Raw genomic sequence first — 17,402 nt, 5'->3', positions numbered from 1 at the left:
AGTTTGTTTCTGAAATAAGTTCTGAAAGAAGCATTATCTGTTCAATATGAATTTAAAGAGATGAAAATTTCTATTGGGGAGTTTTGTTTCATTCTGTTATGTTGTTGTCGGATCCATATGGCACTTTTGCTTTCAACCAGACTTAAATGAGACGAATCAATGCAAGATGAAGAGTTCATTTATTAAAAAAGATAACTTGATGATGATGATGATGATGACAAATACATGAGTAATTCTGATGGTGACTGTACTCTGAAGTATATAAAATAGACTCTGCAAACTGAATGTAGTATAAAATGTAGACTCTTCTGTAGCTCTATCTCTAAACTATTCTCAAATCTAAACTCCAATCTGCAATCTAAACTCCAATTTGTATTCTCTATTCTCTAACCAATCTCTACTATGGTTTGGGTTGAGAAGTGAACCTCTTTTATATTGGTCTGGTCAAGACTCTCTACAGCCAAACAGGTGTTGGTCAATCTTGGATGCTTGACCAAAACAATCTGTACGTCATAACTTTACTCTGAATTGGGGAAGTTGACCTTTTAGGGAGAACATGAAATGTAATGAATAAGAAACCCATAAAATGTGTGTGCATCGGAGGTTTAGCTGGAAGAAGAAATGAGTAATACTTTCTTTAGAAAGTTGGAATTGGTAAACATATAGTTTCCTGCTATACTTCCTGTAAAAGTGGATTGGTATATTATTGGATATGTGAGATATGTCTTATCATCACATAACAATTCTTAGGAGTAGATGTCCTCATATATGTATGACAGTTTATTTATACTGTGTAACAATTCACATCAGATGTGGTAAGATAATCTTATTTAGATTTGATCATGTCTAAAGTTTGAAACTGCTCATGTTGTCTATCATTGTTTAGATTTGCATATGAACCAGCTGAAAATGAAATAATCCTAACCCCAATAATTATACTCATTCTGTTCTCAGATGGTATTGTTAGATAGGAGTGTGTGACGCTCTTTTGTCAATGGTTCACAAATATTGTTGTTTAAGGTTTGAAAATGATAATAAAAAAGAGTCTTGATAAAGCTACATGTATTATACTCTGTATTGCTACTTTACATTTCCATCCTTTTTTAAATGAAACCAAACAGAAAAAGAAATCGAGAGGAGGAAATGACAGTCCCTATTTTTTTTTTCCATTTCAGCAATATTTGATATTGGTTCCTTTTTCTTTATTTTCTTTTTATTGTATTTACTATCCTCTTCTATCTGTTCATACTTCCTCATGCTCTCTTACCTTCTGCCTTCTTGGTAGACTACCCATGGTCAGGTAAGCTCCACAGCCTGCGTGAGACAGTCTTCGGCATCAAGAAGTTCCGCCCGCTCCAGGAGAAGACGATGAATGCCTCTCTGAGTGGCAGGGATGTGATCCTCCTCATGCCTACCGGTGGAGGGAAGAGCTTGTGCTATCAACTCACAGCTCTGGTCAGCAAGGGTATGTTATAGGACCTCTATTATTCATCGTACTGATTTTTTAATGAATTTTAATAGCTGCATTTATAAAGTACTTTTTTAAATGCCCCTCTGAGTGGCAGGGATGTGATCCTTTTCGTGCCTACCGGTGGAGGGAAGAGCTTGTGCTATCAACTCACAGCTCTGGTCAGCAAGGGTAGGTCTTAGGTCCTCTAGTATTCATCCTAATCCTGAAATTTATATTAACCCAAGTAGAGGCTGTAAGTTTTGTTTTTGCATCCTAATTGATGTAGACTAAGGAGACTGGCGGAGGGAAGAGCCTGTGTTATCAACTCACAGCTCTGGTCAGCAAGGCATGTGACAGGTCCTCTATTTATTTCATCCCAGCACTGACTTGTTAGTGAATGATAAAAGTGGGATTTATGAAGCACTTTTGCCAGAGGATACAGTACAAAGTGCAACTATTATTACCCTGGCTTTAGCTTGAGCTATGACTTCATTAGCAGCACTCAATGCACTCTAGGCACTCTAGGAATTAACCCAAGTGAAGGTTTAAGTAGAGTTTTTTTTATCATGATGCATGCTGGATTGATGTAGACATATGAAACTGGCAAAGGGAAGAGCATGCACTATCAGCTCACAGCACTGTTCAGCAAGGGTAGGTTGTGGGTCCACTATTATTCATCCCGCACTGAAATTTATATTAAAGCAAGTAGAGGTTCAGAAGTTCTTTGTGCATCCTCATTGATGCAGACTTGATATTTTTTTTATCTGACGATGTTTGCAACAAAGCATTTTGTCAAATCATCAATTTGTTCATTTTAGTCATGTATTTCACCCCATTTTGTAATACACTTCATTTGATGCAATTCACTCTTTGAAACATTCTGTTATACTCTCCTGTCAGGGTTCACACTTGTAGTTTCTCCATTGGTGTCCTTGATGGAAGACCAAACCATGGCGCTGGAAGAGCTTGGTGTGAACGCCACCGTCCTCAACTCCAACACCCCTCCCGAGTTGGTCAAGGATGTCCACCGGCAGATGATCGATGCGCGGTCGGAGCTCAAGCTGCTTTATGTGACGCCCGAGAAGATCGCAAAGAGTAAGCGCTTCATGGCGTGTCTGGAAAAGGCCTACAAAGCTAAACTTCTCACTAGGATCGCTATCGATGAAGTCCACTGCTGCAGTCAGTGGGGTCATGATTTCCGACCAGGTATGAACAGGAATTATGAATGAAAGAGGTGTGTTGAATAAATTAACTCTCATTTCAGTCGGACTCAAGATTAAGAACATGTGTCATCATTATCATCAGAAGAAAATGAAATATGATTTAGTTTGATGTTCATCAACATTCATCATCATATTCTGTATCACCATCTTTACTGTCATTGCCACCATCACCACCACCACCACTACCGCAACCATCGTCATCATCATCTCCATCACCGACACAATCATCACCCACACCACCACAAACACCACCACATTACCACCATAACCATCACCCACACCACCACCACCACAAAAACCACCACCATCATCACCACCACCATCATCACCACCACCGTCATCATCATCATCTCCATCACCATCACCGACACAATCATCACCCACACCACCACCACCACAAACACCACCACCATGCACCACCACTATCATCATCACCACCACCACTACCACCACTGTCACCACCACATTACCACCATAACCATCTCCATCACCATCACCCACACCACCACCACCACAAACACCACCACCATCATCACCACCACCACTACCACCACTGTCACCACCACATTACCACCATAACCATCTCCATCACCATCACCCACACCACCACCACCACAAACACCACCACCATCATCACCACCACCACTACCACCACTGTCACCACCACATTACCACCATAACCATCTCCATCACCATCACCCACACCACCACCACCACAAACACCACCACCATCATCACCACCACCACTACCACCACTGTCACCACCATAACCATCTCCATCTCCATCACCCACACCACCACCACCACCACCATCATCACCACCACCACTACCACCACTGTCACCACCACCATTATAACCATGTTTATCACCATCACCACCACCACAGATCAACACCACCAACACCACCACCACTACAGCCACCACACTCACTGTCACCATTACCACTATAAAAATTGAAATACAAATTTGTCAAACTGTATTCCATTGTCACACTGAACTTATCCTATTGAACCCGTTTTATTCATGAAAGTTACATAATCAAATGCATGCAAACGAAAGAAAGAAAACAAAGCATATGTTACTTCAACTTTCTAAAATTTTCTGTGTTGCTTTCAGATTACAAAATCCTGGGCTTGCTGAAACGTCAGTTCACTGAAACCCCAATCCTTGGACTCACTGCTACGGCAACGATGGATGTTCTTGACGATGTGAAAGGCATTCTGGGATTGCAAGGTTGTCAGGTGTTCCGAGCTGGATTCAACAGACCAAATCTCTTCTATGAGGTAAGATCTTTGAATCTTTGAGAAAGTGTGTATAATAAGATTAGTAAATTAAATATTAATGTACCTATATGAATAACAAATTGATAATAAGAACATTGATATGGCTCTTAATTTTGCAGCTAAAATTCCTTGTTTGAGTAGTAAACATGATGTTCAGTGGTGTACAGATGGGGGGGGGGGGGAGGGGGGCATGGGGGTGCTTAATTGCCCCCCCCCCAAAAAAAAATTGACCTTTGTAATGAAAATGTCAAAATTTTTGCTTGCTCACTGCGCTCGTTCACAACTTTTTATAAATTTTCCCTGATATGCCATATCTAGGCCCTATCAAAATTTTTGACTCATTAAGCCACTGATGGTGCTGTTGTTGCTAGCCTATATGTAATTACTACAATTACCTATTGTGACCAGTCATAATTTTTTTTTTAAATGTTCTATACATGTATGTATGTAGACAACTCTGCATGCTATAGAGTACCGAAGTGTGATGTCAGTTGCCATGGTGTCATGGCGGGCCCGTTCTAATCAGAGTCGCAGCTGACGATCGTCTGTTACACATCAGTGTATTTGCAAATGACTTTGGCTCGTCTGCAAAATAGGTTGCAAGCGATCACATTCCGATAGCAGCCATTTTCTCCTATGAGAAACACACGCTTTCATTCGGCGGGTTCATTTGTTTAGAACCAGGCCGCCATGATACCATGACAACTGACGTCATCGCTTCGGTACTCTATGTCACACAATAAAGCACCCTACGGTGGGGGAAATATTAAACAAAAGACAAAACAAACAAACATGATGTTGACTTCGAAAGTTACTTGATAGATAATTCATCTTCTGTATTATTTAGATACGCCCCAAACCGTCCAAGCACGCAGACTTTGTTGAAGAACTGATCAGGCTCATCAACAGTGAGTTCAAAGGTCAGTCGGGGATCATCTACTGTTTCTCAAGGAAGGATGCAGAGACTATGGCGGAAAGCTTGAAGGATGGTGGAATCCAAGCCCATCCCTACCATGCAATGCTTGATGCTCATTACAGGAGCCAAGTACATAAGAATTGGAAGGAGAATAACATACAGGTGAGATAGGGCATTAAGATCTCAGCCACTAATGCGTGATTGTAACAACGATGTGCATGTCAATTAAAGGTGACACGACATATGCCCCTGCGATATTTGCTCCTTTCTTAATATCTCAGAGGGCATACAGTTAGAGTTAGGATTGTAATATAGTTTTTAGTTAAGAATAATATAAAGATATGGATTAGTGTTTATTTAGTGTTGGAGGTTTGATTTTATATTTGGCGTAACATGCATATTTTCCATCGGAGCAATTGTGGCCGGAGCAAATGTCATGGAACCCAATTAAAAATGATTTGATCTACCTGTGATTGTGACAACAATTTGCGTGTCAATTAAAAATGACCTGATCTACATGTATGTATTTGTATATATAATTAAACTTCAGTAAGTCAATTTTATTTTGCATGACTTGATTATGCATTTCTATGTGCATTTTATTATATTATAATTGTTTGCCATATATCTACGAGTAGAGCTTCTGAACTACCTTATTTCTTCGACTCTGTCAGATTTTGATTATACATGTATTTACATCTGTGTATAGGTAGGAAATGTTTTCTCATGTATTTTGATGTTTATCAACTTTGTATTTTATTGTTTTTTAATGAAAATTGGCAATATCTTTCCAAGTATAAACAACATAGAATGAATTGATTTTAGTCAGTAAATGTAAAATTATAATAGAAACAAAATTGCATTGTATTGTACATGTATTTGACATGCACTTAAAATGTTGCATAACTCTTAGAACTGCTTACACAGGCGTTGCAAACTTTACCTAAAAGTTGCGCAAGACTTTTAAATCAATACTTCTGAAATACTACAGTGCTAGCCTTTTTTATGAAGGTGGGGGGGGGGGGGGTTGGGGTTGGGACTATTACAGTTAATCATGATCATTATCAAAACAATACATTAACATACAAAATATGTTCCTTTAACTCTGATTTCTCAGGTTGTCGTAGCAACGGTAGCGTTTGGAATGGGCATCGACAAACCAGACGTGAGGTTTGTTATACATCACTCAATCAGCAAATCAATGGAGAATTACTACCAGGAGAGCGGGCGTGCTGGTAAGTACCATTTCACTTTTAGATTCTAATGCGCCATTTGCACTTAGTCTGTGATAATCATGCCAATAAGATTGCTGCCTAAGTCTAGTTCAGGAGCTGCGAAGCGATACAGTGAAAAATATGTTCTAATTTTACTTCAATTTACTACTAAGTAGCAGTTATAGCCAGTGTGTTTTATCGAGATTTGAGTTATCAGCTGTACATCCAACTCTGGGTACAGACGATCAAGGCCGGGAATCAACAAAAGGTTTTGATTCTAGCAAGTGACCGTGGTCGTTAGACGGCAACCAGAACAAGTACGGTATACTCAATAGGTAATTCAAGCCGCACCCATAGGGCTTGACAATAGTAACCAGAGGGTTTGGGCGAAGGAGCATTACAGAGGGCACCCACTATACTCCATTGAATTGACGAAGATCTTCAAGTGCATGCGATATTGAAAGGAAACCAAAACCCAATAAAAGAAGCAATCTTATTGGAAAGAGTAAAATGAAAGGAACAATTTAAAACAAGTTTCATCAAAATCGGTTGTGAAATAAGCAATGTATGGACGTTTAAAAAGTCTTGTTGTACTTTCTATGGGGATCCTCAAATTGGCAAACATGCTTCAAAATGACTGATTTTGCGGACAGCTCTCCATTTGTTTTGTTCACAATTTTTCAGATTTGCCCTATTGTCGTTTAAATTGCATACTGCCTCATTCTGAGCATAACATATGTCATTGGAAAATATAATTTACACCACATATGTCATGGTCAGGAGGAGATGATGTGAAAAATGTAAAACAAAGGGGAAAATCTGAAAATTTGTGTACAAATCAAATGGAGGATTGTCCACAAAATCTTTTGAAGCATGTTTGCCAATTTAAGGATCCCCATAGAAAGTACAAGACTTTTTAAATGTCCATAACTTGCCTATTTCATAACCAATTTCGATGAAACTTGTTTTAAAATGTTCCTCTTGTTTTACTCTTTCTAATAAAATTGCTTCTCTTCTTGGGTTTTGGTTTCCTTGAAGGGACATCCAACGATCAGTGCAGGGGCATTGTACAATGTCTGTAGTGCCTTTGTCTTTGGCCCTCTAGGATACCTAACACAAGAAAGTGTATAATGGCGGTATGTAATGTAAACGCAAAAGTCGTTGCTTGTCGTCACCTGCCCCAAAAACATTGTACGTTTACCCTTCATACATCGATCGTAGCAAATATAAATGAGGCATAAAGAAACTTAATAAGCAGTGTTTTATTTCTCTAGATGGACCTCATCCTCAAAGCCATTTTCCAGTCCTCGGCCTTGGTCTCTGGCATGCTTCCTTTAATGCATTGATCGAGGACGAGGTCGTGGCTGGAATGTTTCATGGAATCTGAACCCAGTAACATAAAGCTTAGTAACTGATCATAGGGCTGATTTCTATGATTGATTGCATTGATTATTGTGAATGATCAATTGTAAAAATAAGCACTATGATCAATCGCTATGGTTTATTTTACGTGGCCCTGATGTCTTTGGTGAATTCAAGATTCAACATCTCACTATTTAAAGTTTTTTCCAACAATACTTCATGGAAAGTAAACATGATTTGAGAATGAAGTTGATAGTGTGAAGCAGGTAAGGAGCCATGGAAGAGAATCTATAGGTTCCATGAGCCTAATTACAACAGGAAGGCTAAAGATATTCGTTCGACCCAACCCATTCCAATTTTTTTAAATTTGATTATGCTGATTGACAAGTGTATGAATATGATTGAAAATCTAACACTGATTCTAGAAATGGTAACTATTGAACTTCCTTTGCCCAAATTGGGAAGATTATATCAATGACTTTGGAACTATTTGGGGGGGCTGGCGGAAGAATTAGGGCTATTTTACTGTTTCAATTGATAGATTTTATCCCATCATAGTTATCTTCATAAATGGCGATTTATTTTTAAAATGAGCTGGCTACGATACCCTTTTCTGGTCAGATATGGAATGTCAGATATATATCCTATCCAATGGTAGTAAACATTTGACCCTCTAATTTCACGTTTGTTTTTATGAATTTTTTAAAAGTGCCATTTTAACTCACAAGTCTACGGGGAATGTTTTACGCGCATGACACCTTTATACTTAACCTGTCCTTTATATAATAAAGTATGATTATTATTTCTCAGGTCGCGATGATGAACCCGCCAAGTGCATTGTATACTATGGTTTAGCTGATGTATTTAGACAGAGCACTATGGTGGTGACTGAGCAGACAGGGCAACAAAAGCTCTATAACATGGTGGCCTACTGTGTCGCTCCTGCCACGTGAGTCTCTTGTCTTGCATCTTTGGATGTCTGGTGGGGGGGGAGGCGGTGCCTTCTTTCGGAAGGTACAATAAGCATAGCTGTAAGTCTATGAGAAACCATGTACAAAAAGTTTATGATTAATTGGAAGTATTACTATTAACCATATCTCTGTGTGGAGGAGCCGTGACCGAGTGGTCTAAGGCGCCTGGCTATACATGGAAAGTCCGGGGTTTGATCCCCGGCCGCGGCACCTATGCCCGTGAGCAAGGCATTTAATCTACAATGCTCTTTTATCCTGCTTTCAAATAAATGGAAATGCTATATGCATTATGGGTAACTAGGTGTGCACGTGTTAAAAGAAAGAAAGAAAAAATCTCTGTTACAATTGGCTAATCTTATATATGTTGACATTTATCAGGTCTAGTCTAAATCTATTCTAATCTAATCTAATCAAATCTAATCTAATTATGTAATGTAATGCAATATAATTTAATGTAATATAACCTAACGTAATTTAATGAAATGCAATGTTATCTAATCCAACCAAATTTATTCCAATACAATCTAATAAATCACATCTTTAATATCCCTTTTTCACATTCCACAGGTGTAGAAGGACCCTGATTGGTCAGCATTTCGGAGAGCGTTGGGAAGGCCAAGCAAGATGTAATAAAATGTGTGATGTATGCCGAAGTGGAGCAAAAGGTATGATCATAATCATTGTATGAGGTCGACATCTGAACTTTGTCTGTTCGGAAGAATTTTAAACATTTAAAAACTTTTTGTTTGTTTCTCATCTGATATAGACACCTAGGCCCGTATTCTGAACTCCGGTTTAAATTTAAACCTTGGTTTAAAGTTGTGGTTTAACTATGGAGAGCCAATTGGACCACAAATCCCTTACAATACACATTCAATTTATTGACTCATTTGACACCCAAATTGTTCATAATTGTCTGGGAATGGTAACTGAAGTATTTTTCCTTATTATGAAAGCAAAATGAAACAAAATACTAAACATAAGAAATATACAATGTAAACAGAATTTTTGGATTTGTGGCTCCCCATGATTTTAGCACAGAGTTAGACCGTGGTCTAAGTTAAACCTAAAAAAGGCTGATTCAGCCCCCCCCTCAACATTTTTTGTGATAAATCTGTAACGCGAAAAGCTGGCACTGCGCCGTTCCATGACTTTTTTTTTCAAGTCTTGCGCAACTTTTGAGACCAAATTTGCGACGCCCGGGTACGTGGTTCCGAAATTACGCAACATTTTGTAAGTGCATGTCGACCCAAAATTGCTCAAAAACATGAATTTGTGTACAAATCCAATGCAAATTGTGTTTTTAGCCAAACTTCATAAATGTATCATTATTTTCAATTTTACTAATCAAACTTAATTAATTTCATCTTGTTTATGGTCAGAAAAAAGTAGCGGACGATTTCCATTGAAAAAACAATAAAAAACAAAAAGTCGAAAAACAAAGAAATACATAAGAAATTTAAAAAACAATAGAATACATAAAAAAAGAATTGTGATATTGATTTTTTTAAAAAGTTCATTTGATCAGAATCTTTCAAAGAGTCTGTGAATAAAAAATGAGCAGTTTAGAGGCCTTATTTAGTTAATTAGAGCAAATCTTTGATTTTACGCATAAATTAGCATAATCAATGAATTATGAGATTTTTCGGAAAATTTGATCCTACAGTCTTGGAGATTATGCCATGGGTAATGCACGTGCAAATTTTTGTCGCGATCGCGCATAGGGGGGGGGGGGGCTGAATCAGCCCCCCCCCAGTCTTCTTAGGCATCAAAATAGCCCAGTCTATTTAGGGTTAAACCTGACTTCAGAATATGGGCCCTAGTCATCTTGCATACAGTGTGAGGAGTCTATGCCCCTTTGGCTCAATATATTATTACCTCCAAAATGGGGGTTTGATTTTTCATGAAACTTACATTGTTATAAAATTGCAGGTGGTATTGATCACTGGATTCTGATTATTTTTTAAAAATTCAATCATTCATAAGCCTGTATTTTGGTGAAAAATGTTATATTAATGGTAAAAATCAATAATTATGTTTTGGGGTTTAGGTTCCCTGTGTAGAGTGTAAGAACGACTTCAGATATTATTATTTTTGTTCTGGGACTGACCTTTAACATCACCATCTAAATTACATGACCAGGGGGGTGTTTCACAAAGATTTAAGTATGACTGAAGTCGCACTTAAATGCCGACGCGCACATGATATGCAACGCGCGATCTTATTGATAGACACGCATTAGTGCGCGTCCTCATGACACGATCTGACCAATGCGGTCAAGCCTTTCATACCGTACGCAACTCGGTATTTAAGTGCGACTCTAAGTCATACTTAAATCTTTGTGAAACACCCCCCAGGAGGGTGCTCCACAAAGATTTAAGTACATGTATGACTAAGAGTCCAACTTAAATGTCCAGTTGCGCGCTGTATAAAAGGCATGGCCGCATTGGTCAGATCATGCCAAGAGGACGCGCACTACTGCATATTGATCAGTAAGATTGCGTGTTGCATATCATGTACGCATCAGCATTTAATTGCGACTCTAAGGCCCGAATTCACAAAGGTGGTTTTTGAAAACCCACGGTTGAATCAATGGTTTCCTGTATAAATTACGCTCAATTTAGCACGTATCGGGCGCGTGTATAAAAAATGTCCAATGCTGATGCGTGCTTTTGTCACAGTGCGCCAATTTGACGCCTGTTACCATGGTTAGATACGCTATTTTATTCATGAGTCAACAGTTTGAAGAGTGGATTCATTAATATGGAGCCCTGTGACAAAAGCGCACATCAGCATTGAACATTTTTTAATATATGCGGTAAAATAAGTGTAATTTGTACAGAAAATCTCCATAAACCATGGACTCAACTGTGGGTCTTCAAAACCACCTTTGTGAATTCGGGCCTACGTCATACGTAAATCTTTGTGAAACACCCCCCAGGGCTTGAACCTCAAACATCAATCCACAACTTCCCCCATTTAGCTTGGATTACAGACCCATGCCAAAACGCCCAGTAATGTAATATCCTCTCTAAATCTACTTCTGTTCACTTTCCCAGTTGTTGAAAAGGACATGCTACCCCATCTCCAGCGTATCTACACCATTCTTGACCACAAGTCTAAGGGTGATATTAGGATCACCGCTCTCAAGCTGACTGAGGAGCTCATGAGTAAGAAGGGAGTAGCTGCTCTAGACAAAGGTGAGCAGGTGTGAGGGTATTTTGATTAGTGCAGGGGGTGATGAAAAATTTTGTTGGTTCCATGACTTAATCATATTGTTTCAATAATATTCTTTTAATGTGGAGAAGGTGTACGGTTCACCATGTGTATTATGAAGAAGGGAAAGGAAATACAGGCAGAAAAATTGAAATGGAAAGTCGAGAAAGGATGCAAAAGAGGAAACTAGAGGTATTCTTTTCTTGAAAGTGAGTGAAGTCCTGAAAAGGACTGTAAACCAGATGAGATGAGCTGAATATGGCTTGAGTAGCGATGGTTCGAGTAGTAACAGGCTGAAGTGAAGAGATTTAGCTCAACTCATCTGGTTTACAGTCCTTTTCAGGACTTCTCTCACTTTAAAGAAAAGAATACCTCTAATTTCCTCTTTTTGCATAATTTCTTGTCTTTCCATTTCAATTTTTCTGACTGTGTTTCCTTTCCTTTTCATTATAAACTCCACCATGCAAAACTACAAATATTCTTTTATTCTTTATTCTATTTCCCCACCTCGTGTTTTTTTTCCTATTTATAAACTTGCAATTGATAGATAATATTCATCCTACCTACCTATTGCAAATTTGTAATTGATTAGAAGACTTACAGGCAAATTTAGAATTCTAATAAATTTGGGGTCCCCAAATTAATCATATGTCTTGCAATTAATTGCGAATTCGAAATAGAATGTTGCTCTGCTTCTTGCAAAAAAAGAAGTGTAAACTGATTTGATAACAGCTAAAATGTCTATTAGTTTGTAAAATTGTTACAGGAACTTGCAATTGATTGGAAATGTTTTATTTCAATACCCCTAAAGACTTGCGATCTCCCACCAACCAAGCCATGAAGATGATTTCATTCACAACTACCGATTCAAAATTTGCAATTAATGACTTATATTAATAACTTATACTTGATTATTGGATATATAAATGACCTGCAGTTGATTGCAAAAAAAAAATTGCATTAGCTGTAGTAAATCAGTTAAAGGTAAATAAAGAAAGTAATTGCAGCAAAAAATTATTTCATGAGAAAGCCTTTTAATTTAGGTTAATTACTACCAAATTATCATAGATCAAGATCTGGTTCATTGAAATCAACTTATCTTTGTAAAATCGTGAAAATTTTAGCTGAAAACCGATAATTCTGATGATAACTAACACAAAAAGGCATATGTGGGACAGTGTATTGATATTGCTGGAAAAATACCCGAAATTTGATGGAATTCTGTCCTTATTTTGCTGAATTCACAGCAATTGCACATTTTTTTTCCAGAGACATTTGGTACATATTTTTTAGTTATACACACAAACAATTGGGTGGTCATTTTATTGGATTCTGTTCAAACTCATTTTGAGATTGTTACAACAACTAATATTTATCTTTAACAATCCTCCGCAGTCAATCCCGAATTTGAAATCAATTACAAGTGATTGATTTTGGGACCCCCAGAAAGATTTGCATTTGATCATAATTTTCTTGCAACAACCCTAAGACTTTGTTTCTGTTTAACACTTACAGACCAAGCCAAGAAGATGACAGGTTTAGATTACGGATACCTCATTGCCCACTTCCTCCTCGAGGGCTACCTGAGAGAGGACTTCCATTTCACCCCCTACAACACCATCAGTTACATCATACCCGGCCCCAAGGCTCGGATACTCACCACTAAACCCCAGAGGTCAATCACAGTTCCGTTCAAGCTTGAGGATGGACATATGTCAAAGGTCAAAGTTCATAGTGGGAAAGGTCAGAAGGAGAAAGTCAGCAGGGGAGATGCCCCAGCGACCAAGACTCGGGAGGATGAGAGGAAAAAAGGGGGAGATGAGAGCGGGAGGGGTTCTGAAGTTCGAAAAACCGAAGGGGAGGTGCATCGCGGGAAGACCAAGAAGCGGAAGTTGGTCGAGGAGGCGAGCATTATCGATCTGTGCAGTGATGATAGCGATGATGAGGACTTTACGGAGAGGAAACCCACCAAGAAATCTGGCAAGTCCGCCAAGCTGTCCAACACGATGGAAGGAACTTGTGATGTGAGGGATAGTGTTGGTAGTAAGGGGGCGAGTACTGCACAGAAGTGTCGGGGTGGGACTGATGAAAAAGTGCAATCCGCTGCAGCACAGAAGTCAAGCAGTGGGACTACAGTATTAGATAGAACTGATGCAGGATCAAGTAAGAATAGCCGCAATGTCATAGAACACTCAGGTCAAAGCCAAGAGGCAAAGCACGCTCCATCCAAAGACAACAACTCAGAATCAGGTCCATTCACCTTCAAATCCATTACCTCCACACAAAGTCTCGCCAGCTCACATTCAAAAGGTGCTCATTCAGCCAATCAGGGTCCAGGAAAGGAGTCGCGAGATCTTGCCAGAGCGTCCAAGCCCAACCAACCAGGCTCCAGTACCAGCGAGCCGTCGTCAAAGAGCAACAGCAGAAGCAACTTCCCGGACTCCCAGCGCTCTCCGCCCGCTGCCGTGCAGCGGAGGGCTCCCTCTATGGGATTATCGCCGGGTTCGGACGTTGAGATGGACCTGCGGAGCGTCTACACCCAGCAGCTTATGAATCTCGGGAGCGAGGGCGAGAGCTTCAATCGGGAGAACAGTAGTTTCACCATGTCCACCTCTTTCTCAGGAAGTGAAGATGGGTTGGGGAACACTCCTGCGAGCCGGAGAAGGAAGGGGACGATGCGTCGGGTGGACAGCATGGACACCTGTGATGAAGATGATTCCATGCGTGATGACTACGAAACCTTGAAGAAAGTGTATTCAGATCAAATGAAGAGACTTGATGACCCTATATAAGTGTTTGAAGGGGTACTCCAGGCTGAAAATAATATGATTTAAAGAGATTAAGAAAATTCAGACAAACAAAATGTTCACTGAAAATTTGATCAAAATTGGACAAGGATTAACAAAGTTATTGATATTTAAATTAAAAATTTGCATTATTCTGGTGAAACAGTTCGAGGCATGTCTTCATGAATATTCAATGAGCAAACTGATGATGTCATATCCCCACTTGTTCTCTTGTATTTTATTATATTAAATTAGGTTTATTCAATATTTTTTCCTTCAAGAACAAAAAATATTGGAATAAAAACTGATACGTGGATTAGATACTCATTGCTGTAACTTATATCACAAGGGAGACATATTTACACATGTATGAAAAAATTAAACAATTATGATTTCATGTAAGAAAATAAGAAAAAGGAAAGTGGGGAAGTGACATCATCAGCCCATCTAATGAATATTCATGACTACATGCATATACCTTTTTCACAATATATTGCTAAATTTTGAAATTCAATAACTTCGCTATTTGTTATCAGATTTTGATGAAATTTTCAGCATTTTGCTCTTTGAATTTTGCTCTATATATTAAGATCTAAATATTTTCAGCCCGGAGCATCCCTGTAATGGTGGTACCTCGAAAGTGATTTCATTTTACCCTTGCCCGATGTAGTTAGTACGGGAGTCTTTTTGTTTTGGGGTTGTCCATCCGTCCCGTTTCCATTATCACAATTACTAAATAACTGCTTTATCAATTCAACCACAAACCTGGTTCAAATTGCATTATGATGATATAATAAATTTTTGTGGTATCAAGGTCAAAGTTCTAAGATAACAGAGGTTATTATATACATTAAAATATCCTGTTCTCACAATGTAATTGAACCATTTGTGGGATCAAGTTCGAACTAGGCTCGTGTATGTATTTGGGAGTTACAATGATCTGATTAGTTCTGAGGTCACAAGGTCAAAGATTAAAGGTGACATCAGGCATTATATACCAGAGAATATCTCTTGTTTATGATAACTGATGATCCCGTTTGAGGGTCTATTTCAAACTTTGCTCATATTTATATCTACATGAGTGAAGATGATGATCTACAATTTGGGGTCATGAGGTCAAGGGTCACAGAGGAATCAGTTATATACATTCAAATGTCTTGTTCTCACAAAAACTGAATAACTGTTTGAGGGATGGATTTCTAACTTAAATCTTCATTGGAGGGCAATGATCGGACTAGATTTTGGAGTCACAAGGTCAAAGGTCAAATGTCACAGAGGTCATTATACACATAAATATCTCATTCTCACGATACATGAAGAACCATTTGAGGGATCATCTTCAATCTTCTGTCACATGTGCATGTTGAAGGTACAGTGATATGATTAGATTTGAGGGGTCGTGATGATGTCAAAGGTCACAATGGTCATTATATACCTGACATTGTCCTTTCTAGAGATAATTGAACAACCAATTGAGTTATGAACTTAAAGGGTTAGCTCATACATGCATACATGTATGTGAGTGAGGATGATTTGAGTAGATTTGGAGGTCAAAGGTCAAAGACTTGAATTCCTGGGGCCCGGAACACAAAGCTTAGCAATGATCGAAGAACATATTTTCATGATTGATTGCATTAACTACAATGTATAATCAATCGTGAAAATCGAGTGTAAGATTTATCGCTAACCTTTGTGTTACAGGATCCTGGCATTGTAATGGTGGAGGCATAAAGTTTGAATGTGTGCAGTCAAGAATCCATCAGTTATTATTATTACCTATTATTTTTCAAAAGCGATGTGTACTCCAAGAAAATGTTCTTTGAGTACCGAAAGACTTCAATTTTGTGTTGAAATCTGATTTATTTGATTATCCGATGCTCTAATACATTCTGAAAAGTGGACCGTTGTTTACGTTCTCCTGAGGGATGAAGTAGTACTATGTGGGATGGGGATGGATGCCATACACACACCTTTGGTATTACCGTTCTTGTCTCGCCTGCATAGCAGAGTGAGATAATAGGCGCCGTTTTTCCAACGGCGGCGGCGGTGTCGTCAACATTGAAATCTTAACCAAGGTTAAGTTATTGAAATATCATAACCAAAAAAGTACTAGTATATGGACCTAGTTCATGAAACTTGGACATAAGGGTAATCAAGTATTACTGATCACCCTGCCTGAGTTTCAGGTCACATGACTAAGGTCAAAGGCCATTTAAGGTCTATGATCTTTGGCCGTGTTGGGGGTATTTGTTGAATTGGCATCATAACTTTGAAAGTTTATGGATCTACACATAGACATAAGGGTAATCAAGTATGTTTTGCACATATCTTGAGTCAAATGATCATGGTCAAAGGTCATATTGGGTCAATGGACATAGTATTTTATTATCATATGAGTGTTTTCTTTTGTGAATAATTATTCAATAGCTGTTTTCAAAGTCAGCACTGCTGCTATATCGAATCGTGTCATGCAGGTGAGACTGCCAGAGGCGTTCCACTTGTGAGCCATTTGATAACAAATTCATGTGAAAGTGAATTAAAAAGAGATCTACATTTTCTTATTAGTGTACACGAGATCTAGCATTGTAAATGATAATCACAAAAATAGAATAAAATAAATATGAATTGAAGGAGAACAAAGACCAAAAATTGAGGGAGAGCAAAGACCAAAAAATTCACCAGATTTAATTATTTTCAGTTCCACCTTCAAATTAAAAAAAGATTTAAAAGAAACAAATGAAAATATAATTGTAGCAAGACCACTCCAAAGACAAAAAGAAAATAGCAACAAGACCACTTTTGAAGACAACTTTTTTTTATGTTCCAAAGTGATATATGTATATATCACAACAAATGAATTAATTTTGATTGTAATTATTATATTTTTTGTTGTTGAAGGCAGATTGCAATAGCGAAGCCAGTATATCCAAGTAATTTGTGTATTAACAATTAAAGGTTTGTTTATGATGATATTTAGTTA

At 38.3% G+C, this 17,402-nt stretch overlaps 1 protein-coding gene across 1 annotated transcript in view; it reads left to right on the top strand.

Moving 5' to 3' along the window:
- The window catches only part of LOC129267688 (ATP-dependent DNA helicase Q1-like), a 24,623-nt gene extending 7,221 nt beyond the window's left edge, over nt 1-17,402 (top strand). Inside the window, exons 5-13 of the mRNA XM_064104759.1 lie at nt 1,286-1,465; nt 2,351-2,656; nt 3,791-3,957; nt 4,805-5,035; nt 5,991-6,108; nt 8,260-8,398; nt 8,988-9,085; nt 11,480-11,620; nt 13,152-17,402. Coding sequence (XP_063960829.1) covers nt 1,286-1,465; nt 2,351-2,656; nt 3,791-3,957; nt 4,805-5,035; nt 5,991-6,108; nt 8,260-8,398; nt 8,988-9,085; nt 11,480-11,620; nt 13,152-14,428 — 2,657 coding nt within the window. The 3' untranslated portion in view covers nt 14,429-17,402. The remainder of the gene's footprint in view (nt 1-1,285; nt 1,466-2,350; nt 2,657-3,790; nt 3,958-4,804; nt 5,036-5,990; nt 6,109-8,259; nt 8,399-8,987; nt 9,086-11,479; nt 11,621-13,151) is intronic.

The sequence above is a fragment of the Lytechinus pictus genome, chromosome 9 (assembly GCF_037042905.1).
Source record: "Lytechinus pictus isolate F3 Inbred chromosome 9, Lp3.0, whole genome shotgun sequence".
NCBI lineage: Eukaryota > Metazoa > Echinodermata > Echinoidea > Temnopleuroida > Toxopneustidae > Lytechinus > Lytechinus pictus.
The sequence above is the reverse complement of the archived record's forward strand: the minus strand, read 5'-3'. Positions and strand labels throughout refer to the sequence as shown.